At 37.8% G+C, this 23,893-nt stretch overlaps 2 protein-coding genes across 3 annotated transcripts; one reads left to right on the forward strand and one right to left on the reverse strand.

Moving 5' to 3' along the window:
* Positions 1-3,585: 3,585 nt before the first annotated feature.
* LOC131301616 (uncharacterized) lies at positions 3,586-6,276 on the reverse strand. Its single transcript, XM_058327989.1, has 2 exons — positions 5,952-6,276; positions 3,586-4,172 (listed from the first exon to the last, which is right to left on the reverse strand). Exons 1-2 carry the CDS (start codon positions 6,102-6,104, stop codon positions 3,921-3,923), a joined length of 405 nt encoding a protein of 134 aa, XP_058183972.1. The 5' UTR covers positions 6,105-6,276; the 3' UTR covers positions 3,586-3,920.
* Positions 6,277-10,352: 4,076 nt separating this feature from the next.
* LOC131301624 (uncharacterized) lies at positions 10,353-15,523 on the forward strand. Of its 2 annotated transcripts, XR_009191361.1 has the most exons (9): positions 10,353-10,620; positions 11,373-11,586; positions 11,694-11,793; positions 11,862-11,916; positions 12,021-12,493; positions 12,585-12,691; positions 14,732-14,846; positions 14,938-15,089; positions 15,175-15,523. XR_009191361.1 is itself a non-coding variant. In XM_058328001.1 (3 exons), exons 1-3 carry the CDS (start codon positions 10,522-10,524, stop codon positions 11,729-11,731), a joined length of 351 nt encoding a protein of 116 aa, XP_058183984.1. In that variant the 5' UTR covers positions 10,353-10,521; the 3' UTR covers positions 11,732-11,833. The 2 variants fall into 2 exon arrangements, 1 of the variants encoding a protein (XP_058183984.1); XM_058328001.1 differs by lacking the exons at positions 11,862-11,916; positions 12,021-12,493; positions 12,585-12,691; ... (1 more) ...; positions 14,938-15,089; positions 15,175-15,523 and having other exon boundaries at positions 11,694-11,833.
* The last annotated feature ends 8,370 nt before the right edge of the window (positions 15,524-23,893 follow it).

Raw genomic sequence — 23,893 nt, forward strand, 5'->3', positions numbered from 1 at the left:
GTATATGGGAGTTATTTTCGCACTTTTTTTTTTTTTTGTGGTAAGTCACACACCCTTTTTTAATATGGGTTGTTCTATTATCCGCCCATTGGGCGTAGCCTTAGAATGGACTTTTTCCACCGACCCATGCAAAACTGACAGGCCTCAGTCTCCTATCTTCTCTGTACTCTGACTCCCTATCATTATTTTTTATGGGCGCTGCTATTCGCAGCCTTTTATTTTCTCCCTTAGCCCACTACATTTCAGTAAATAGTTGTTGAAAATCATACATAACATTTCGGTAAATAGCTGTTGAAAATAAGATTATATTTCGGTAACTACATGTCGAAAATATGTTCAACTTTCGATAAACAACTGCCGAACATACATTTTCGGTAAATAGCTGTTGAAAAAAATATTATATTTCGATAATTGGATGCTGAAAATATATCTCAATTTCGATAACTAACTGTCGAGTATAATTGAAAATTTTTAATGGGCTATGGGAGAAAATAAAGGGCTGCAAATAGCAACGTCATTTTCTATTTAGAACAGTCATTCATGCCTCTTTCTTTTGAAATGGCAACTATACCCTTCACTTTTATATGCTTCACCAAAATTTGCTTTCTATCTAGTCTAGAATCTAGATTTTAAAGAAAAAAAGACGAAGGCTCAAGATTTCCGAGAAACATCTTTTCCCAATCGGTTCCCAAGTAATTCTTTGACACACAATAGCATGGGTTGGAATATTGATCAATCCCCTTGTGCTTACACTTTGGGTCTCACACAAATACTCCCTCTGTCTCAATTTAAATATTTCTTAAAGTTTTTTGTGCATTTTCAAATCACCAAAAAATATACTTTTGCGTATTTTTTTTATTTTCTTACACCAAATTCTTTTACTTTTTTGATTTGTAGACAAATTAATAATCTGCAAAAAATTTGACGTAAAACTAACAAATGTGAAAAAAAAAATTGAATAAGGACAAAATGTGCATTTTTTTTTTTCGAAAAGTAAAACGATTTTTAGCTGATTTTTTTACAGAGATTTTTAAACAAATTCAGTGTCTCTGATCATAGCCTAATCTCCATCCCAGTGCAACTAATACTCTATCCAACCTCTCTTTGACTTGCCCATCTGCACCTCTTCTATTAGCCCAAGTGAAAGGGTATCCAGCGAATCAAAGGTCCATTGCTTCTAAAGCCCGTAGAGACCAAACTTCCCTTCTTTGACCCCCTTGCTTCTCATCATCCCTCATTCTGTCATTGAAGTCTCCCCACAGGACCCAATCCCCACAACTTATCTGTGACGAGATTATCTCAAGGAACATTAGATGTCGTGTTTAGAAGCAACCCAATACTCTTTCAGCCTACTGCTACCCGAGAATACTAGATCCATCGTTCCAACAACTACGTCAATATGCCTTCAAAAAGTTCAAGAGCTTCCCCATATAAATTATTAGAAGGCTGATCCATACTTAGCTCAGTTAGCTGACAGGAAACAAAGCATTGCAACTGTTTAGGTGTTGGTGTGTTCTTTTTGTTCGATCTCCTGTTGATGAGTGATCCAGAGCAAAACAAATCCTTTGAGTGAACTTCCATTTATGTTGTTATTTGGAAATTTTTGAATTTTCATTACAAGCTTATTTTTGTGTAAATAACACAGGATTTATAAATAGTCTATATGCCACGTGCAAATGAGTCCCCAAATCACAATGACAGAATGCAAATGCAAATTAGTCGATTCATTCACCTCGTCCCAAAATCACTATGACAAGATGCAAATGAGTCAATAAACTTCTTGTTCAACTGAGGCAAACGATGAAAATTTAAACCATAAAAGCATTTTTTATATCATTAATGACCACAAAAACGTTATGTAGAATATTTGAAAGTGAGCTGAGACTTAGTGGTTTGCATCCTTCTAAGATCTCAAATTCAAACACGAGTCAAGGTGTACGTTGGCCCGAACACGTGAGTCATAAAAAAGGCCCATAAACAAGGATGCATGTAATTTCATTTTGCCATTTTCATCTCGACAAATCCAAGACTCGAAATTATTATCTACTGTTAAGCTACCCAAATGTTTGTATGGACAGGCAACAACTTTTGGTGTATCCATGTACTAATTTCTTCTTTCTTGTCAAAATCAGTTGGTCTGTCAAATAACTCAAAGGTATATTTTGTCAAACAGTTTGTGGGCGAAATTATGGTCCACGGAGTTGTCAACATAAGTGAGGCAGGGAGGAAAGCAGGAAGAAAGTTGAATGCAGTTGTCGACATAAGTGAGGCAGGGAAGAAAGCAGGGAGAAAGTTGAATGCATGCCTTACCTGTATTGGACTTCCGATATGTTGTTTGTAGTTGGAGCCTTGGTCGGCCGTTGGCGGCGGCGATTGTGGAGAACACGGGCTGGTGGAGGGAGGGTGTAAAGTTTTTTTGGGGGGACCAAGAGAGGCAGTTGTGGTTTTGTATGGCAAAAGCGTTGGGATTTTGCACTGTAACGGTTGGGATGAGGTGGGCAGAGGTTATTTGCTTGGGAGAGGAGAGGTTTGGCAAGGGTGAGGAGAGGCGTTTCTGCATTGTAACGGTTCAGAAGAGTTGTGGGGTGGGACTGGAATTACTTGCAAGTGGCAGGGGCATTTATGGAAAAAAGAGAGTAAGAAACACCTTCATACATTTAAAAGAAGTAGTATAGTATAGATATGTATAAAAGGAGGAATACATAGGTTGTCGAAGTTGATAATTTTTTTATGGGGAATGGGATTCTCTCCGGTAATAACTGTCCCCGATGGCCGACAGTCTAATATATTTTCTTACAATGTAGGTATATCTCATATCTTCACGTGTAGATATGTTTTGAGGCCCTGTATTTGCAAGACTAGTCCAGCAATTGTATGAGACACGTACAGCCGTATTGGAGAGGATCGATCCAGTACTCCTTGTTATGGAGGCTGAGAACACAATAGAGCTAAGTGCCAAGGAGTAACATTTAATAGAAGGAAAAACATGCTTTAATTGGTATTGGTACCCAACAAAAAATATAGCCAAGATTATGTCATTAGTGGTCTTCATTTTACGTAGACATGCACATTTACAACAGTAGCAGCTTTTCAAGTAAAATCAGTTCCGAGAATATATATGTGCTCATGTACATCTTTACAGATTGGAGCAATAGTTAATTACTACGGAAAACTTTACTTTGACTCCCATGGTTTGGGACCCGGGGACCCTGCCAAGCGCCTGCCGAGTGCATTCAGATTGTCCATTTCAGCAATCAATATGTTGCACATATGTTTATTATCTTTGACCGATAAAAGATAACAAACATATCTGCACCATTGATTGCCAAAATAGACGGTCAAAATGCGCTTGGCCTACTTGGCAGCGTCTTGCTTGGCAGGTCTCCCAATCCCATGGTTTGGGCTTGGTGCGGATTATACCCCTCAGATTTAGGAACTAGCACATAACTGCTTACGGTTTGTGGACCAAAATGCATACATTCTTTATCCCATTTTGTTTGTTCATGTTTGCATTTTAGGTAATCTCCAAATATTTGCTGCATTTTTAAAAATTACCACCAAAGCATGGCAAACTTCTTACAGCGAAACTGGTTAGCCACACCCATTCACCTTCGATTGACGTTCCATCTTGTAGTACTAATAAATTGGAGTCTGGAAAGCAGAAGTTTTTTTCTAATTCAATTTGACCAATCATGTACTGTAGAGGGCTAAGCTAGCTCTCCAATGGTGACATAGGTATTGGTTTTGAGTAAGCTACAACACTAGTATTGCACAAGGCACCAACACCATTGCAATGGAAGAATTCCTTCACATATATTGCACAATGCAAAATCCAATTTTACAGAGTGTGAGGCATAGAGTACTGACATCAGGTTAATTGTAGAATCCAATTAAAAAAAAACCCAGGAATTTTCGAGTACCTAGCAAAGAAAAGAACAAGAAATAAGGGTTCCCAAAAATAGTTTGGTCCGAGAAAGTTGCTTACCATCTCCACAGCTCCTCCGATAACTCCGCTTATTATGTTGCAATAATATAGACCTGAAATGTATCTGGAATGGAAGCTCGACAAAGTCTACTAGTGGGCTATCCTCCAAAATAAGACTGGAACTCGTTCCATCAGCATCCCAATTGGTCACAGATGCAGTGACCGATAGAAAACTTTTGAAAACAACCTGTTACAAGTATTGTCAGCAAAGGAATCAACGTAACCACATACTCTTATTTGCCAATGGAGACCAGAAATATAGAGATGGTCAGATGAAGCAATGCAGTCATCTCAAAGCAACTCTGCACTTTTGATCTAGAAGAGTGCATGAACAAAACAACCAATCATTTTCTTATAGGAGCAAAATAAACCTATCCTTACTAATCTCATTTACCGGGCAACAATTTCATCTTTATATCTCTATCTCCTCTTTCGTTATTCACCCCACTTGCTCACATAGCAAAATAGTGGGCATGTTTAAATTGAATTCTATCAAAAGAACCAGAGGACTTTCCCAGAGACCCAGTCTCCCCATTGGTTAAGTGACAAACAAGAATAGTTGGATTCCACAGTGCAAAGACCATGCCTCGCTGCTTTAGAATTTGGGGATCTTTTTTCAATACTCTTCACAAGTTTTCTTTAGAATCTATGGACTTCCAAGAAGGTGGTCTCCCATAAGTTGTTAACCCATTCTGACAACTATACCTGGGCTATTGCTGCTATGATACATGGAAAGTTTTGTTCGTATACTTTTGTACAAGACAACTACGTCCAACAACATCCGGCACCACAAATAAAAATTAGAAACACTCTGCGAAAGAGCAAGCATGCATGGATTGACAATGAATACTTCAGACCACAATAGGAATGGGCCATTGACTAACTTCACAAAAAAAGTAGTTAGTATAAAATATGTGACATGTCAGCTACGACAGCATAAAATCTGAAGAAGAGGGACAAAAAAATGTAAAACTTGAAGATAGTTTGGTGATCCAACATTACTACCTTCAAGACAACAATTCTAAAAGGTTACCTCAAAACCCAGAACCAATCATAATTTCCTCAGGATTATCTAAGGGAATTTCTTGAGGAAAATTATAGGATGCATAAGCAAAGACCAACGTCGTGGAGGCTCATGGAAAGGCCAAGGAGGGGGTCAAGTTGAGGGTGGTCCAGCCCCAAATCGAGAAGACACCGAGAGTATTTTCTATATAATGAAACACGCACAAGCTACTATCGACCTAAGGTATAGCTTTTCGATCGTGTAGTGAGGCCCTGTTCATGCTGGTTGCTACAGACCGTCCAATTGGTGAAATTTTGTTTTGTCATCTTTTTTTATCTACCTGTGAATCATCTCCCTCTCCAACAAACATTAGTTTGCACCATCAGATTCAAGTGCTTCCATTCACTGCTCAAGCAACTCTGCAACTTCAACTACGATAAAGAGTAACACATAGCAAGCTATTAGCCATAAAAATACATATATGTCAACTTGCCAACCATCAGGACAATGTGCCAGAGTTTGCACACTGAAGTCTCCAGTACCAACGCAAAACACCCCTTCATATGGTATTCATACGGTATAAGTATCTACTGGGGGTCCAAGGCATTCAAGAGACAGGTGTTAGAAAAGGAAAACGGAGGGGAAATTGTTCCTAGTTCTTTAAGAGTGCCTAGAATACTGTCTTATCTAAGCCCCTATAGTCTGAAATTGCAGAATACTCATGCCCTGACAATAATGAACCTAAGGTGGCAAGCAATCGACACAAACCCTAAAACAGGTGCAGAATATGGCCTCAAAGTCACAGCCAACACTTAAAACAGATAAGCACTCTATGTTTAGTTACATATTTTTTAAAAGCAGTTGTTAAATCCATCGCTAAAGCAAGAACAAAAAACAAAAGAAGTATTTTCCGGCCTTTCTTTATAAGAACAATAGGTATCAAAACTAAGGAAGATAATAGACCTTTGCAATCACTCCAGTAGTTTCCTTGAAGTCAACACGTCTGGGCACGTTGGACTTGGCTAAGAACTCATCAACTATTAGCAGTCCATTATTATATAACCCCAGCAGGAGAATTACGTAGAGCTGAATGAACACCATCATACTCGTGTTCATATAATTACCAAAGACAACAGTTAAAACAGCAGCAGACACAAAATTAATTCTAAAAAGCAACTATTTAACATTTAACTTAGAGAGAGAGAGAGAGAGAGAGAGAGAGAGAGATTCATAGGTTAGGGTGAAGAGCTCAGAATTCTACGATCAGTCAAATTTCACACAGATAAAAGTGCGCAGGAAAATGTGGAGGAAAAACAAAATTTATCTGAGAGATGATATATACACTACCATCCATCCACTACACCATCCACTACATTTTTTGTGGAGCTCATCATGGGTTCCAAAAAAATATAAAAAAATGTCCATAAATTTTAGAATAATATTTTATGGGGTCCTATAAAAAAATCAACTCCAACGGGTATTGGTAAGTATTATTTCTTGATTTGTAGGGGCAAAACTGCTTAACTGTTCAATTTCGCCCCTACGAATCAAGAAATAATACTTATCGATATTTGTTGAGGCTGATTTTTTATAGGATATTATTTTAAAATTTATGAACATTTTTCTGTATTTTTTTGGGACCCGAGATGAGCTCTACAAAAAATGTAATGGATGATGTAGTGGTTAGAGGTAGTGTACCTAGACTTATTGAATTATTGAAATTGAAGAGAGAAATATACGAAGATAAGGGAACTAGATGAGACAGTCGCGCTCAACGCTAGAGAAGTGTTAATTTCACTTTTCTCCCCTTACTTAGAGCAACCGCATCTCTCTTTACCTCTCCTTAAATCCACACCCAGATATAATGGAACGTTAAACCCAATTTGGTAGGTTTCAACATTTTGGTTTGATTTTTTCAATTGTGCCCTCTGATTGAGGGAGGATGTGCTTTGGGTTGGGGGTAGTTTGTCATTTTGCCAGAGACACCATTCACATACTATGCTTGCGATTTTCCAAATTACTTTACTATGTTTTAGGACTTTTGAAGAATTCTGTATGTGTCCTAAGAAATATGCTTCTATTAGAACATTGCATGTGCCTACGGCACTACCCCAAATTTTACATGGAAAATTCCAGCGATTTTGATAAACGCTTTCCAAAAATAATGTGGACTTATGGTCAAACCTACAAAAAAAAAAAAAACCCAAAAGAAAAATAAAAGGTCTAACATTTTAACTCGGTTGAAGAATTAAGTGAAAAGGAAAGCTACTAAAATTGAAGATGTAGGAAAGAAAAATAGCAAACTACTGTAGGTAAAGCCAGGTTCACGCCAAACTTTATTGTTTGCAAATTGGACAGGTAAGTTTTATAAGCCAACGCTTCCAAGATAATACAATAACAATTATCATACATCGTTGCAATAGCCACAACATTAACAGCTCACTTTTGTTATGCTCAATCTCCTCAACATATAACAATCTCCTCACTTTTGTAATGCTTCAATCTTCTCACATCAATCACTGCTTGTCTCTTACAAATCTTGCATTCATATCCGAAATCCCATGGTTGATTTTTTTTTTAGGGAAACCCACTTATCCGAAATCCCATGGCTGACTTTATGTCGATTTCTTGTGCCCAGTATACAACCGTAAATCCGATGGAGAACGCCCCGGGTAGGGGGTTAGATGGGAGGATGGTCGAGATCCGTTTGCTAATATGAGTGTCCGACCAAATTGGGTCGGATATCGGACCAACCCGACCCGCTCGTGCTCACTGGTGGTCGAGCCCCTGCACACCCCACAGTGTGCGTGTGTGGTTCAACCGTGGCTACGAGTTGTTGGGGGTTCGATGAAATCGTGTGAGGGTGTGGGCGCAAGGGCTATGAAATCGTGTCCAAATTCAGAAGCTTCCGGAAGCAAGTTTCTATTCCCCGCCCATAATTGCGTTAGTGTTAGTGAATAACAAGTGGGCCCCTTCCCATCCAAAGCCTCACTCGCACGTAAAACTGAATTTCTCCGGCAGAGTCGGACTCACTCTCATCCATTCAGCGACTCATCTCTCTTTCTGCGATTAGGTAACTCTCTTTGCTCTACCTATGTTTGCATTTGTTGTTATAGTTGAATTGATGTGTACACAATTAATGTTTTCAAATCGGGATATGTATTGTGTATCGTTTTTTCAATTATATAGTTCGTATCGAGATACGTATCGTGTATCTTGAGATACGTTTGTTGGAAGAGTAGGAGTTTCTATTGTGTAGTTGGACAATATTTTTGGAGGAGGGAGAATACTAAAGACCAAGAGTGGGGAAGAAGAGTATTTGTATTGCACTTGAACTCAAACTTTTTTTTTGGCTTAGCACAAAATAGTTAGAACCACGCCCTATTTGTACTACTCTAAGGAAGTCTCTAGTACAAAGATGTTTTCATACAAGACAAATTTTAAGATAATTCTAAAATTACACATAAGACTAATTCTCACAAAAAAATTCTAGATATTTCACAAGGATATTCTAGACCTTCTAGAACTTGGATATTTTAGAGTTTCTAAAAACTAGATATTTATATCTTTTTTGATAATATCTATCATATTTGGATTTTGTCAATTGGAGTTTTGTCAAAATACTAAATTTAGTTTATACTTCGACAACGTTAATCATCATTAATATATAATTAAAAAGTAGATACACCTAATAACATCAACAAATTATGCTTACGTTTAAAAAAAATTAAGATGCAAAATTTCAAGTCTCTCAACTGGGTGTCTATTACATTAATGCTTTATGTGCCCTTTGTTAGAAAAGAAAAATCAGAAAAAATACAATCAAAGTATGGTTTTTTCTTCTATACAAGCCCTACATTGAGGTTGAATTTCTATCAAATGATTTGAAAGATGTCATAATTAGACCAAACGGCTTAGATTAATGCATTTGGGGTTTTGCTTCTTGAAAAAAATGTCTGACTTTTTTCAAATAAGTAATCGTAGGATACGCACAGGATTAGGATACGCGTATAAATCGTAGGATACGCGGTCATATCATAGGATTTCTATACAAAAAAGATACATAATGGGATACGTATCATTCTCAGAAAGAGACGATACAAATCGTAGGATATGTATTGTTTATCGTAGGTTTTTAACAACTATGTACACAATCACTATTTCATGCGATTGAAAGTAGAATTCCCCTCACATAAGTGTTTGTTGATGCATTTGCATGAGAATCCGCCCCATACAATCCTTGAATTACTTTGTTCGACATTTTAGGTGATTTTCTATTTTTGTTATTTATGTTCGTTCAATTTCTGCATGCACTCTCATCAATTCAGCAACTCATCTCTCATTTTCTTTTTTAGGTGATTTTACCTTTCTCATCAATCGTTGTGTACACAATTACTAGTTCATGTGATTGAGAGTAGAATTCTCATCACGGAAACAATTGTTGATGCATTTGCATGAGAATCTGCCCCGTACAATCCTTGAATTACTTTATTTGTAATTTTAGGTGATTTCTGTTTTTGTTATTTGTGTTCGTTCAACTTTTCTGCAGTTTCATCAATTCAGCGACTCATCTGTGTGTGTGTGTGAGAGAGATTTGGTAGCTCTTCCTGCTCTACCTATGTTTGCATTTGTTATTATTGCTGAATTATTGTGTACACAATCACTATTTCATGTGATTGAGAGTAGAATTTCCCTCACACAAGTGTTTGTTGATGCATTTGCATGAGAATCTACCCTATACAATCCTTGAATTACTTTATTCGTAATATTAGGTGATTTCTACATTTGTCATTTGCATTCATTTAACTGTTCTGCATGCAATTAATAGCTTTTGCGCCTGAGATCACTTTTTATATCACAGAAGTGTTTGTACAATGCGTTCGTATGGGAATCCGTTCCTAGAATGACTCTGTTCGTAATTGTTCTGTATGCAATCACTGTCTTCTGCGATTGAGATAATGATTAATGATTTTCGTCACAGAATCCTTTGTACACTGCATTTGTACGAGAATCTGCCCCATGTGATCCTTGAATTACTATGTTCATAATTTTAGGTTATTCTTTGTGTGATGTTCTGTTTGTATTGCTTTTGCTTTTAATTTTCTTTTATTCTAGCTTCTTCACCTCAAATTGTTTTGTAACTTACAGAAATGGGAATTCTGTATGTGTCCATTCGTTATACTGACAAGAAGTTGGAAGGTGTTCAGTTTTTTGGGCGCTTTAGTGTTATCGCGGATATTAGATGAGAAATAGGTTATACAGAGAACTCTTGCATAGGATGGGGTTTCAGTGTTCAGAAAACAATTTCATGGGTTCCGTATATCATCTCGACCAGGTCTTTTCGGACTCCGGGGGGGGGGGAGGTCCCTCTGCTTGTAAGTATAATTCAGTATAAGATTTGTGGGATTTTTTGGGTTAATAATTGTCTAAATTTTTTTTGCAAGATTTTTCAACGGCTTTAGAAGCCGAAGATGCCAATGAAGTAATAGAAACCTTGTCTAGCAAAACAATAGGAGAAGTCAAGAGTGTCTTGATGTTTCCCGAGGTTGTTAAGGATCCGTATCTGTGGATGACCACTAGGGAAAAACTTTGGTACGAAATGAGAAAATGCAATGCTAGAGACAAGTGCATGGTAAGATGACTGTGCCTCTACTGATGATCGTATACTGTGTATGTGTTGGCATATAATGTGATATAATGTGATTACATGCCATTGTTTGCCATTTTATTGAATTTTGTTGTTTCTTTTAGTATGGCATTAGATAAGCTTTAGTGGTTGCCTCGTTGTTTAGCATTTTTTTGGTAGCATCATAAATTCACAACGATGCAAGAGTTTGTTTTTATCTCTAGATATGACTCAACTTCACTTATTTTTGGTTGTCACTTGACGTCAATTGTCATCAAAACGGTAATGGATATGGGTGCACCTTGATTGCATTTGATTTCTCGTATGGTGGTCACATGTAGACCAGAAATCAGATTTAATACATAGCCTTCGGCCCTTCGGTTTCTAAGAGCTATCAAGTGCATTTGCACTCCAATTTATATGCCCATGGACTGGCGTAGGGCAATTAGAAATACATCTGGGCACTGCTTGTGGGGAGCCCTGTGATGGTTATATCTAAAGAACTTTGGTAATTGTTGGGTACCTGTTAAATCTATGTTAGATGGGTTGGTGTGGTTCCCACTTTGTTGTCTACAATTTTGCTGCATATATATTTTCTATTTTCAAAGACAGTTGTGGTGCTGAAATCAAGTTTAATAACGCTTATGGCGGTCATAGGTGGTTTATCATGTTTCGATAAGTCAACTATATCGAATTTTTTCATATTGAGACCTTTAATTTAATTTATGCTAAAACCTGATTTTGTTGGGGTGTTTTAGATAAGCCACATGTGCCACCGTATGTATCTTCTCGTTGCAAGAGGACTTAAAGTTAATACAGAGTTTGTAGATTTTTGTGGAAAGGCAGAAGAACTTGATAGTTTAATGCAAGCGACTCATCTGAAGCTTGATAACCCTGTTGAAGGCTTTTGCAGTGAACGATTTGTGATTGATTTTACCTCTTCCTATGGGTTTTCACATTTGATTGACCGCAGTGAGTGTCCATGGCTCCAACAATAGGGCCACCCTAAACTTAATTGACCTGCCCTGAACTTAAATCGACCTCTTTTTAATCTTTTTCATCTGATACCTCTTGTGTAGGCTTTGTTTTAGCAACAATCGGTGCCATGGAGCCATAAAGTTGCTTAAGTGTTCTCGATGCAGTGAGAGAGGTGCTTTCACGTGATACAACTCATACAAGGTATCCCCTACTCTTTTTCTCATTTTGCTTGTTTAGTTCAAATGCTTAGTCTATATTTTGTGATGTAGGCAATTGGCTATGATGGTAGAAGCATGAAGTGATTTGAAATGCCTTGAAAAAATGGTGAGGTCAACTTTGAGCTTTTTACTTGGAGGATAAAAACTAACTTGCAGTGCATGGATGTGTGAAATGACCAATTTTATATTTACTTGTTTTGTTCTACACAGTTGATTTACCCGGGGAAAGAGCCAAGACAGGGTATTGTATATGCCGAAATCCGCCGGGCTTTTGGGAGCGAGATGTATTTTAATTTTACTGGTCATTTAACATCTCTTAAAGTAATTACAAATGCAGTCTCAGTAAATGAATGGGTCCTCACTAGCACAAATACAAATACTGTTGGCTTCACCAACAGTTTTGTGATTTCAGTAAATGGCTCAAAGTTTTACCTTTATATTCACAAGGTCTCGTCTGGCACGTGTAACTAAGATAGCATCGTGTAGAATTCTTTTTTTTTTGCTTTGAAACATCACATATTTTGTTGACAACTTTTTGCAGTTATTCTGGTTTATGGGGAGAATATTGAAGAAAATCAAAGGATGGGGCTTCTGACACAACTTCGAACATGTAAGCTTTAGGGCCTGTGAGAGATTTAGTTCTTAGAGCTAATGGTGGGGGAGAGTACACTGATAAATCTGAGGTAAAATTGAATTCAGTATCATATTCCTGGAATGTTGTATTCAAACTATTAGTATTTGAATTTGACCTTGAGTCATTTTGTTTTGTAGGAGGATTGCAGACTACATCTTAACTATTGCTTTGTTGCACGGGATGATACCATTCTTATGGAGTGTGTTGATTTTATTGGAGATGATATTGAAGTTTGGGATATTAGCATGTGATAACCCAATTTAAACCTCCAAAATTAAAACCCGATACTCCAAAAAAAAATTTGCAATTTTGTCACCCTAGCCATTCTTGAAATAAATAGCCTAGCTTATGATAAATTTTGAATTCTTCTCTGAGAACAGAGACCGAACAACTTAACCAATCAAGGACTAAATACACATTGCTAGCAAATGCATTAGTTGTCGGCAGATATTTTAAACTTTATTAATACTTGGATAAAATATTGGGGGAGCTAGTTGGGGTAAACAAGTTTGTGGTTTAAAAGTGGCCAAAATTTAATCCATTGTCTCGAAATATATTTTCCCTGTCTGATTTTTCTATTCTTCTTAATTCTTTTAGTAATGATTGGTAGGAATTAGTTGGGAAATTATAATAGTTGGGCCAAGGTTGTCTGGACACATTGACTGAGTTGGCTCACTGAGTTATTCTATAAATACCCTTGAGTGTCTTTCTTAACTCTCTCTCTTTCCCCAAACATCACACCTCCCCGATACCCTCCAACTGAGCTAACATTTAGAGGGTCACTTACCGTTAAGATTTAGAGAATATATTAATTCGTGACTTAAGATTTATAAAAGTAGAGTATTTTCCAATGTATCTATCAATTTTTATAAAACTTTATAGACATCGCCACAACCTTTTAAACAACATCGCAGCACGGGAATAAGGCACTAGTCACCGCGAGATGAAAAGAATAATCCGAAAAGAATCGGATTAAATTCCCTAGATTTTGTGGATATAATTGGATTCTATTAGATATTATGTAGATTTTGTTTAGAATTTTTTAGATAATATAAGATTATTCTAGATATTAAAAGATATGGAAAGATTTCATTAGATCATTCTAGATCTTGTGATATACCAGTATAAATAGGCCTCCCCTCCCCTCCATAAACAACAAGCACACTTCACACACTACACACACGACACCCAGATAGGAAAAGAAGAAAGAAAAGAGAGAAATCAGGGAAGGAGGAGAAGGAAAAATAAAATTTAAAACAAGAGGTTCCGGAATAAATATGTAGATTTTTGAATGGTAATTGTGCTTCTCGAATGAGGTGAGTTACGAATATACTCTGGCTACATAATTCTTTCGGATTGTTTATGTTTGTTTTTATAAAATGTTATGTTCGAATATATTAAAAATAGACGTTTTGTACATAGTGCATATTAAGCACGACTTTTCACGAAAATGAATTTTTAAAGGAACATGGGATTAATTTTTGGAATAGTGGCAATATCTGGGCAACGAGTTATTTGTGGGTGGTGAGTTATTTATTGGCAGTGAACTGCTCTTGGTACCTATCGATGGATACTGCCGGGTATCCCTTTGGAATTGATATCATTCCTCTTGTTTTGCTGGGGTCGCTTCCCATTCTACCATCGGTATTTCGCTCATTATGGATTCAAACCTGGAAGTTGCTAATAAATATTGTTGATTTTATGCCGACGGGATGTTTTATTATGCCATGGTTTATGTTCATGCCACGTTTTATTATAATTTGTTTACGCCCTGCATGCTTTATTTGAATTATCTCATGTTTTTATGTAACCTAAGTATATCGTAACTTACTGAATTGGTTTTGTGTTTCATAAAACCTTTTTCAGGAAATTGGGGTTAAAGAAGGTCTATCAGTGCGTGTGAAAGATATCTGTTGTCACGGCTAAATAAGGAAATAACCTGTTAGTGAGCGGCGCTCTGTGTGCGAGCCACATTATGTAATTTTAAAGCCGTTAGGCAAAGGTTATATTTGGTATGCACGCTAGACGGCTCTGGATGTAATATTTTATTTTTAATTTACAAACCTGGGAATTTTTAATTAAATTTTTTTTTGATTGTGTGATATCAAGGCCTGGGGTGATTTTTTTTAATCACTGGTCATGTCACGAATTTATACCCATCAGATTTGGGTTGGGTCGTGACATAGCAACATTGGCAAAGAGTGGATAAAGAGTTTGATTTTTTTTAATCACTGGCCATGTCACGAATTTATACCCATCAGATTTGGGTTGGGTCGTGACGTAGCAGCATTGGCAAAGAGTGGAAAAAGAGTTCATCTTAATGTTTACGGACTAGCAAGGAAGAGACTAACGAGAAAGGCGACTATGACTATTATGCTTTTCTGTTAAAAAAGATGATATAGGTTAGATTGTTATACTTAAACTTTCAATTGCTTTTGCTTGCCTGCTTCTAATCTTCTTCTTTTTTTAACCATTTGATTTGATGTTATGCAGGTTGCTTAGTTTCGTCATCTTTTTTACCAGTAGACCAAGATGATAATGAGCAATTGGAAGATAACTTGGTATTCAATCACTTGGTTGCATTTTTTGAAAAAAGTTGTTGATGCTGTGAAGAGTATGCATGATCCTCAAGTGGAAAGTCTTGGGTGCGTATCATCAGTATTTGTTGTTTACTTTTTGATTCGTTTGTTTTTGTTGTTGTGCTTAAAATACGGTTATATGTCCTTCTAGAGCCAGAGTGAAGGAAATCATGGCAAAGACGAATGATGAGCTCAAACGCACCTGAGAAAAGCTAGGTTTTTTTTTTTTCCAGATCGGCACTCTGTTGCTAGTAATTCTCTCCTGAAGAAACTTCTAGTCAGTGATGCTTGCTTTTGGAAAAAAATATTTTGGTCAAGAGATGGACTAGCTCATGTAATAGTGACCGTAAAGAAAGTTGGTTGTTGGGATCTGATTTTTCTTCATTAGGCTAGGATAACAGTGTGTGGCTCGGAAAGCTTTTGTATAGCTACCCAGCCAATTGAATGATGTTATGATGATAGCTTTACTTTTATGGCTAGGCAAACTCTTCTTTGTCTTCTTTTAAGTGTGTATGCATTGTAGACAGAGAACGAAGGGTTGGTGTCAAATAGTCGCTGGTAGCGCAAGGCATTCTGCATCCGTTGACTGAAAGTAAATCGGTTGCATTTGTGAATATCAGTCTCAGTTTTTTTTTTCCCAATATTATGAAGGAGTTCTTTTCCACTGAGGATTCCCGATTCTATGACCTTGTCTTATATATCCTGAAAGCCTGTCATCATATCCTGAAAGCCTGTCATCGCCATTGATCTTAAGTGAGTGAGTGGTTATTCACTCAGTTAAGTGAGTTAGTGGTTATTCACTTGAGTTGTATAACGATTAGTGGAGGTAGTTAGGTGTCCTGTGTGACTTGATCTTCATCTTCTTTGCTTGTCTTCGTGAACAAGTTGAAAACCACAAGAACCACAAGATTAGATTCGATGGCATGAACAACTTATGTAGAGCTACCACCTGCACTTGCATTTCTGGTACCAAATTTCCATTCCTTAGTCAACATCAAGCTTGATTCTGGCAATTACTTGTTGTGGAGAACTCAGGTGATGAATGCTTTGCGCGCTAATGGTTATATTGGTTATCTTGATGGTTCGATACCTGCACCTACTATTCTCTACAAACAATCGAGTTGTGAATCCTGAATTTACTCTCTAGACTCTTAAGTGATAATCAATTGTGGTCTTATTTGACTGCAAGTCTGTCGCTTAGGGCTTGTTCATGTCTGTCCAGTGTGGCACACATTAGAACACAGCTTTAATTCTCTCTCCAAATCTCTATCTTATTCTTGAGTTGAAAAGCAAACTTGATATAACCTTATTAAGTCTGGATCAATAGAGTTGTATATAGATGAGATTAGAGGTGCTCAGAAACTTGAGGCAATTGGATGATTTATCGTGTGGGATGATGATGATCATCATCATGTGTTTTGTGCGATTAATGGTCTACTAAGTATAATAAGCATGTCAAGAGTGCTGCTCTCAATGTCAAAGGAGATTTTATTGTTTGATGAAATTAGCAACAATTCTTAGAACAGAAGAATCATCATTACTTCATAAGGATGAGGGAACAACTTCTTCCAAAGTTTTTCTAGCTACGCAGAAAATGCCTCAAAATGTGGTTCAAGAACAAGCTCTCATTCCACTAGGCAGTGAATCTACTTCTCAAGCATATCGATCATCAATGAGATATATCCGGACTACTAGGACACGTACCCTTGAGTTTCTGTCTCTTCAATCCGAAGTCGACACATCATCTCATACATTGCTGTACACGAAGATAAATGCTTCGACTGTTGTACACCCCTAATCTGACTACCCACTTATAAAGTCCCACTTTAAAACCTTGGTTTTTAACCCTTGACTTACAACTGATTATTTTTAGCTGTTTAAGACTCTAACTCGGTATTTATTTTTTTTCAAATTTAGTGAACTTTCTTAAACAGTTTGCAAACGGATTCCTTCATTTGCAGCCTTTGCATTCTTGTAAACTTTTTTGTCTAGAACTTCTTTTTGATGTTTTTATTTTTTCGTAACCTTTTGTTTAGCTTTTCGTTGTAATTTTTAGGATTAATCATTTGTTTGATCAGAGGAATCAAAAAATATAAAAATATGGATCGATGTCAAAAAAAAAATCACATAACACAACACTTTAAACAAAAATATAGTTATTTGATACTCTTTTGTCCTTAGTGAACTTTATTTTGCTTTTGGCCCTTTTTTTTTACTTTTTAGACACCTCTTATCATGATAGATTATTTCATGCCTTTATTTTTTTTAGTCCATGCTTATTTGAAAGGGAAAATTTCAAAATGTCACCTAAATTTTGGACCCAAAGTCTCATAAACACCTTAACTTAATATTATTTCAATTCGACACTTGTGCTTGACAAAATCCCCTAATTTAAGCACCTGCCATCATATTTCATCAGCCCTTGCAAAGCACATAATCAGAGAGAGAGAGAGAGAGAGAGAGAGAGAGAGAGAGAGATATTCCGCTCCCCCCTTTCTATCCACTTTTCATAAGTGTCTATATGGAAAATCTACTTGTTACGTGGCCATAACTAGGACCTCCCTGTACTCTTTTCTCTTCTCCTCAATTGACGTTGTTAGAGGGTGGTGCATCGTTCTTATATTACTTCTCTTAAGTGTTTTAGAATTACAACTAGCGATTTAGCGTTTGTAAAATGAACGGCTTTAGTTTGGAGATTTGGGAAGGATTCTTCTTCTTTTTTTTTATCGGCAATAAAATTTATTAGAAACTCGACAAAGAGTACATCGAGGAGGGAAAGGGCCGGGGAGGGGAATCCAACCAAAGGTTGGGAAGGATTCTTATAACTTGTGTTATTTTTCATTCAGAAGGGTATATCTTACAGGTCAAGAACATTGGGGTGTCTCCTTATCTTTTTAATCTTTGTATCATTTTCAAAAATTAATAAAATTTCTTTCCGCTGTCAAAAAAAGAACATTGGGGTGTACCCCATATAGTTGGACACACCATTCACATGGTGTTCTGAACCCGTGAACCAAGGTAGCATCCTTGTGTAGCTGGAGTGACTCAATACACCACATATAAACGCAAATCAATTTTCCACCTACGGTGTCATCGGTTCGCACATCAATGCATGATGAATTCCTTCTTCATTTTGCATTTGAATGGAGATGGGTTAGCTTGCGTCTGTTAGCCGGTAAATCGATACATTCTTCAGTCTATTGTGCATATTCTCTATCCCGGGGGTGTAAATGGCTTTGTGTATTGGGAAGGGATCCTCTTAGCTTTCTGTTCTTACCTCTGCTAATTAATTAGTATGATGAAATTACTCCCAAGTTCACAGTAGAAATCAAATAGTATGTAGAGTTTCATTGCTCTTTTTTATGCTCAGCAAAGTCTCTTTAAATGAAAAACTCCTACTTATGCAAGTTGTGTCATTTTATTTTCCCGACGAATGTTGAAGAACAAAAACACTATTGAATCCTCCCTTCATCACTCGTTTTTGAAATATCCTAACTTCTCATCCCACATGAGAAGTTAATAGGATCAGTTAATTGTAAATTTAGATAGAATTTAACATTGTTAATCATGGCGGTGGCGGCGGTGGTGGAGTGATGGTATAAGAGGTTATATAGGTTAATTGTTAATTGACACTGTTAATTATGGTGTAAATTTGTATAAAAATTAGCACCGTTAATTTAGAGAGGAATTAAGATTGTTAATTTAGATAGGAATTAACATTGTTAATTGTGATGGTGGTGGTGGTGACAGTGGCGTGGTAGTAATGATTGTGGTGGTAATGGTGTTGGTGATGGTGGAATGGTGGTGGAGGTGGTAGTAGTGGCGATGGCAGCGTTGTGGTGGTGGTGGTGTAGGAGGTTATATGGGTCGACTGTTAATTTAGACAAAAATTAACACTGTTAATTGTGGTAGTGATGGTGGTAGCAGCGGCGTGGTGGTGGCGGCGTGGGTGGTGGTGTGGTGGCGGCAGTGGTGGCAACACGGTGGCGTGGTGGCGATGTGGTGGGGGCGGCGGCATGGTGGTGGTGGTGGTGGCAGTGTGGTGTGGCGGTGGTGGGGTGGGGGTGGTGGTGGTGCCGGCTGGATCGACTCTCTCCAATCGCTTTTTTTTTTACGGGGGTATTTTTGTCAACAAAATAATGAAAATGACTTACTGGGCTATAGGCTCTTTGGGCAGCATCTAGTAGGTTATTCTTCATCCAGACAGGATCGGCCATAAAGTTCCCTTAGATTTTCGCATATAATATATCAAACAAGAGAAAAACTTGTTTCCGGTTGTGCTGTAAACATATCAAACAACAGAAAACTTGTTTCCAGTTGTAACTCAATCGTGACCATCTAAAAATATTCTAAACGATTCGGATTTTAATGAAACTTTTTCAGGAGGGAATTAATTGTAACCGGTCATAATTAAAAATGAATTTCAACCATTAATTGTGCAAATAGACGGCTGAAATTGATTTATGCTCTAAACAACATGTTTACAGCATAGCTAGAAACAAGACAATTTCATCAAACAATCTCCAATTAACGTGAATTTTAGAGCGATCAATCTTCCCGACAAATTTTAAAAATAAACTGTTCCGATATTATTTTTTTGACAAGAACTGTTCCGATATTATTATGGGCCCAGAAAATGTCACAAATGATTTCCTCTTCCCCTCTGTTCTAGAAACGTAAATTTTTCTAGTGTTTTTTCGAGTGTACTCACGAGGGTGCAAAATTCAGACTGAAGAATCGAGAGAGAGAGAGAGAGAGAGAGAGAGGAGTTGTATCGATGGAGCACGAGGCGGCGAAGAAGAAGAACGAAGAAGCAGAGAACCAGTTCCACCGCTTGCCGGACGACGTCGTACTCAACGTCTTCGACAAGCTCTCCGACATCCGATGCCTCTGCCGGTGCTTCCTCGTCTCCAAGCGATTCTCTTCCCTCGTCGCTCGCGTCCGAACAGTCTCCATCAACGGCGTCGTCCGCGATTTCAACGAGACCGAGTGGAAGAATCCCCAAGGCCAAGGAAACGGTTTGCTCAGAATACTCTCGAGATTCTTAATCAAGGCTCTCAAACCCCGTCGCAGCCTTCACAAGCCCGCTCTCTCGCCTCCTTTGCGATTTACTGCTCCTGCCAACGGCTTCCTCCGTGTTTTGAAACAGATTCGTTCCCTGAATGTCGATCTTGCCTCCCATTTCAACCCTAACAAATATTCTGTTTTCAAATGGGGGGCCAAATTCTCCGCCAAACACGACAGCCTCACGTTTCTCTACGCAGCATCTCTCTCCAAAGTTACAGAGCCTGAGAATGAGATAATTAAGGTGGAGCTGATGCGCCGAGTATTTTCGTTCGCAGCGTTGTGGCTAGAAATCTTGTCTGGTTTCGTCCGGGGACGCCCGATGGTTGAGAGCATTACAGTCTCCGATTCGGTGAACAAGGGGGTGGAGGTCTGTTTGGGTGGCAAAAAGCTTGTGGAGTGTAGGGAGGCTTTCAATTCGGACAGGTTGGTTTCGGTTGACGGGTCATCGTTGCGAGAGAATGTGAGGTTTGGGTTTGTGCCTGTTTTACAGCTCCCTGTGTCTGGATACGTGATGAAAGGGGTGGCTATTATTAACTTCAAACTTTATGGTGGTGATGATGATTCCGAGGCCGATTTGGCGATGCTGGATGCATTTGCGGAGGAGCAAGGTGTTTTTTCAGAAGCCATTGTGCATATTCTGGAAAACCACAAGGACCATATCAAGGGATTGTTTAGAACTGAAAGTCATGCTTAATCTGAATTATGTCTTTACTTGTAATTGTTGCTACTGCTTTAATTTCACTTCCCGACTAAGCACTTTGCTGCTATCGTGATCAGTTGAATATAAGACTCACCATAATAGTAGCCTAGTGATGAAATTATATGAAGATCATATTATCAACTAGAATTGTTCTAACTGTGCCTTCATTGTTGGAAGAATTTTCAAGCATTTTGCTTTGATGTTATGGTTCTTGGAAATCTTGATGTTGTTACTATTGAAATCAATGCATGCCGGGTACTAATCTTTGATTTCAGCATCAAAGCAGCAAGGAGAAATGCAATGGTAGGAACACTTCGCATGGATCACATTCATGGCAGCTAGAGTTACCAAAGAGTTAAGATTTTTAAGAACCATTCTCTATGCATTCTGTTAGCGTAAGTAATATGATGGATTGTGATGATAAAAGCATGCAATTGGTAATGCCTCCTGTGCCCATTTGAACTGATAAAAATACAAGGGATTATGGTTTGTTTCACCTCTATGGTTCCTGAAACACACCATATTTTAGGAGATATTCCATCCACCTTATATAGGGGATCAGCTTAAAATCCGACTTATCTGTATACTTAATGTTGTTGTTTTTGTTACTGCTTAAATTTCACTTCGACTAAGAAGCTTCGCCTGCAAAGTCAGTTGACTATAAGATTAATCATAATACTAGTTCAGTGATCCAAGTATGTGAAGATTAGTGTATGAACATGAATGGTTCTGAATGTGCCTACATTGTTGGAAGAATTTTCAAGTTTCTGCTTTGATGTGTGGTTGTTACTGCTTTGATTTCACTTTCTTCACCTGCAATGCTAGTCAGCTGACTCAGCTCAATATAAGACTAATCATAATAGGACTTGAGTGATGAAATGTATTGAAATTAGTATATGAATGTCAATTAATGAAAATGTTATTACGTTGTTGGAAGAATTTTTAAGGATTTTGCTTTGATGGTTTGGTTATTGGAAATCTTGCATCTTTTTTTTTTGATGCGCGGTATTGCCTCAAATTTGATATTGTTACTATGGAAAAGATTAGTGGGCCGGGCTGCAAATCTTTGATTTCACCATAAAAGCAGCAAGGAAAAATGCAGTAGATTGCAGATTGCATAGAGTTACCTTGGAGTTCAACTGTTGTAGCCTGTAGGAATCGTTCTCTTCAGTTAATTACCATTTAGTTTTGTGTCAAGTTCCATAAGCTTTTGTTCTTTTAGTGCATGTCATCTGATTGAGATCTCCAGCTGTAAAGGGATTGTAAGGACAAATGGATGCAGTTGTTAATGCAACCTCCTCAACCCAATCGAACTGATGAAATATGAAGGAATATGATATAGATTTCACCACTTTGGTAGATATTTGGCTACGGCACCACTCGATAATTTAGGAGATCCACACACTGATAAAGGGAATCAACTCATTGCGTAGGTATGGCACTTCTTATTTTAGGGGTGAAATATTAGGTGAGAACTGCGCCTTGTTTAGTCACATAGGTGGTAAATTTGAGTGAAGTTCTTCTGACCGAAATAGCAGGCTCAACAACGAAACATGGATGAAATTGTTCGGGTAGTTCTTGGAGGAGTGCAATTTGGCTTTGGGATAGAGAAAACTAAACTAGATATAAGTAGGTTACTTTCTTTTCCGAGTATTTCATAATTGCTTTCTTGTGCTCAGGAAAATGGACATATTGGTTTACCTCACTAGTCATTTACACAACACTAACTCTTTTCTGAATAATCTTACTTTGTCTAATCATTTCTCTTTGTTGTGTATTTAAGATGAAAACAAGTTATCACAGTAAGAAGGGAAATGTAAAGAAAATTGTTGACTTAATAAACTTAAAAAAGGAAAGACAATCATGTTATTGAGGGAATATATGTATCTGCCGCAGATTACCTATATTTTTCTTCATTTAGGGGTGTGATCTTTGGTTGGGGTGTGTTCTACTTCTTTCGATAATGGTTTCATCAGACTTTGGCATCATTATATGCAATTCTTGAGCTTGCAGTTTTTACCCTTGTTCAGAATTCAACTTTAGAAGTGTCCATACATATCTTGTTTCACAGAAAGCTTCCAAAGATTCATGAGACACCTTGACTAGGAAGTTAGCTGCTCTTTAAGCTAGCTTCTTGACTTTTTTCACCACTAGGGAATGCCGCTATTTCAGTAGGTAAATTTTTGGAGAGCAGCCACTCTGTGCATATATTGCCGAATGTTAGGTCTTGTTTTCAGTCCTCCCAGCCCGTGCCCCTGTGGCTTGGGGATTATATGGGCACTGTTATTGTGGGTGTTGTTGCGAGTTGATTATTTTTATCTTCTTGGTTGGAACTATATTCAATCATCCTTGTGCCGTAAAGCAGCTGATTCTTAGAGCCTTCTTTGAGGGCTCCTATCTTGGGTGATTCTTAGAGCCTTTGCTGGATTATTTATCAAAAATCAAAGGTTTAATCTGGGATTTTTTTTGCTGTGTGGTACTTGCTCATTCTTTCCTTTTTTGTGAAATCATTCTATGCTATCTGTAATGGAAGTAAACTGTGTTGAGGTTTCAGGTGAATTCAACATGTCCTGTACTGCTACTCTCTTTCAGCTTTTGACCCTACTGTCCAAACATCTTGGCTTTCATCATATTGTGCCCAGAAGCTCACAAATGCACACAAAAGAAACAACAACAAACATGTTCCGTGGTTGGGCAATCAACTGCGGTCGCGGGCATCGAATTTTAATATGTGAGACCTTACAAGAGTTTCGTACTAAATCGAAAAGAACCGGAACCCGCTCAATCTTTCTCTCGCTACGTCTTACCACACAAACTGAGCAAGTCAATATTACGCGATGGATTTGCCAATCATCCAAGTCGAGTTTGTGAGATGGTTTCATGCTTCCAGAGAATCCTCCAATGACCTGAGTTATTTTTCCAAGTTTGGAGTTTGGAGTGTAAGATAAATAATACACATACCGGTGTACGCAGCAGAAATTAGGATCGAACTAACCTCTAGTCATTGTTGTTCAAGTTGAACACCGAACACGCTTGTATTAGATCTAGGTGTCTTCCAACCTATGCATGACTTGAGTGCCTTGAGTGATGGATGTCAAAGGCT

The sequence above is a fragment of the Rhododendron vialii genome, chromosome 1a, assembly GCF_030253575.1.
Source record: "Rhododendron vialii isolate Sample 1 chromosome 1a, ASM3025357v1".
NCBI classification, from domain to species: domain Eukaryota; kingdom Viridiplantae; phylum Streptophyta; class Magnoliopsida; order Ericales; family Ericaceae; genus Rhododendron; species Rhododendron vialii.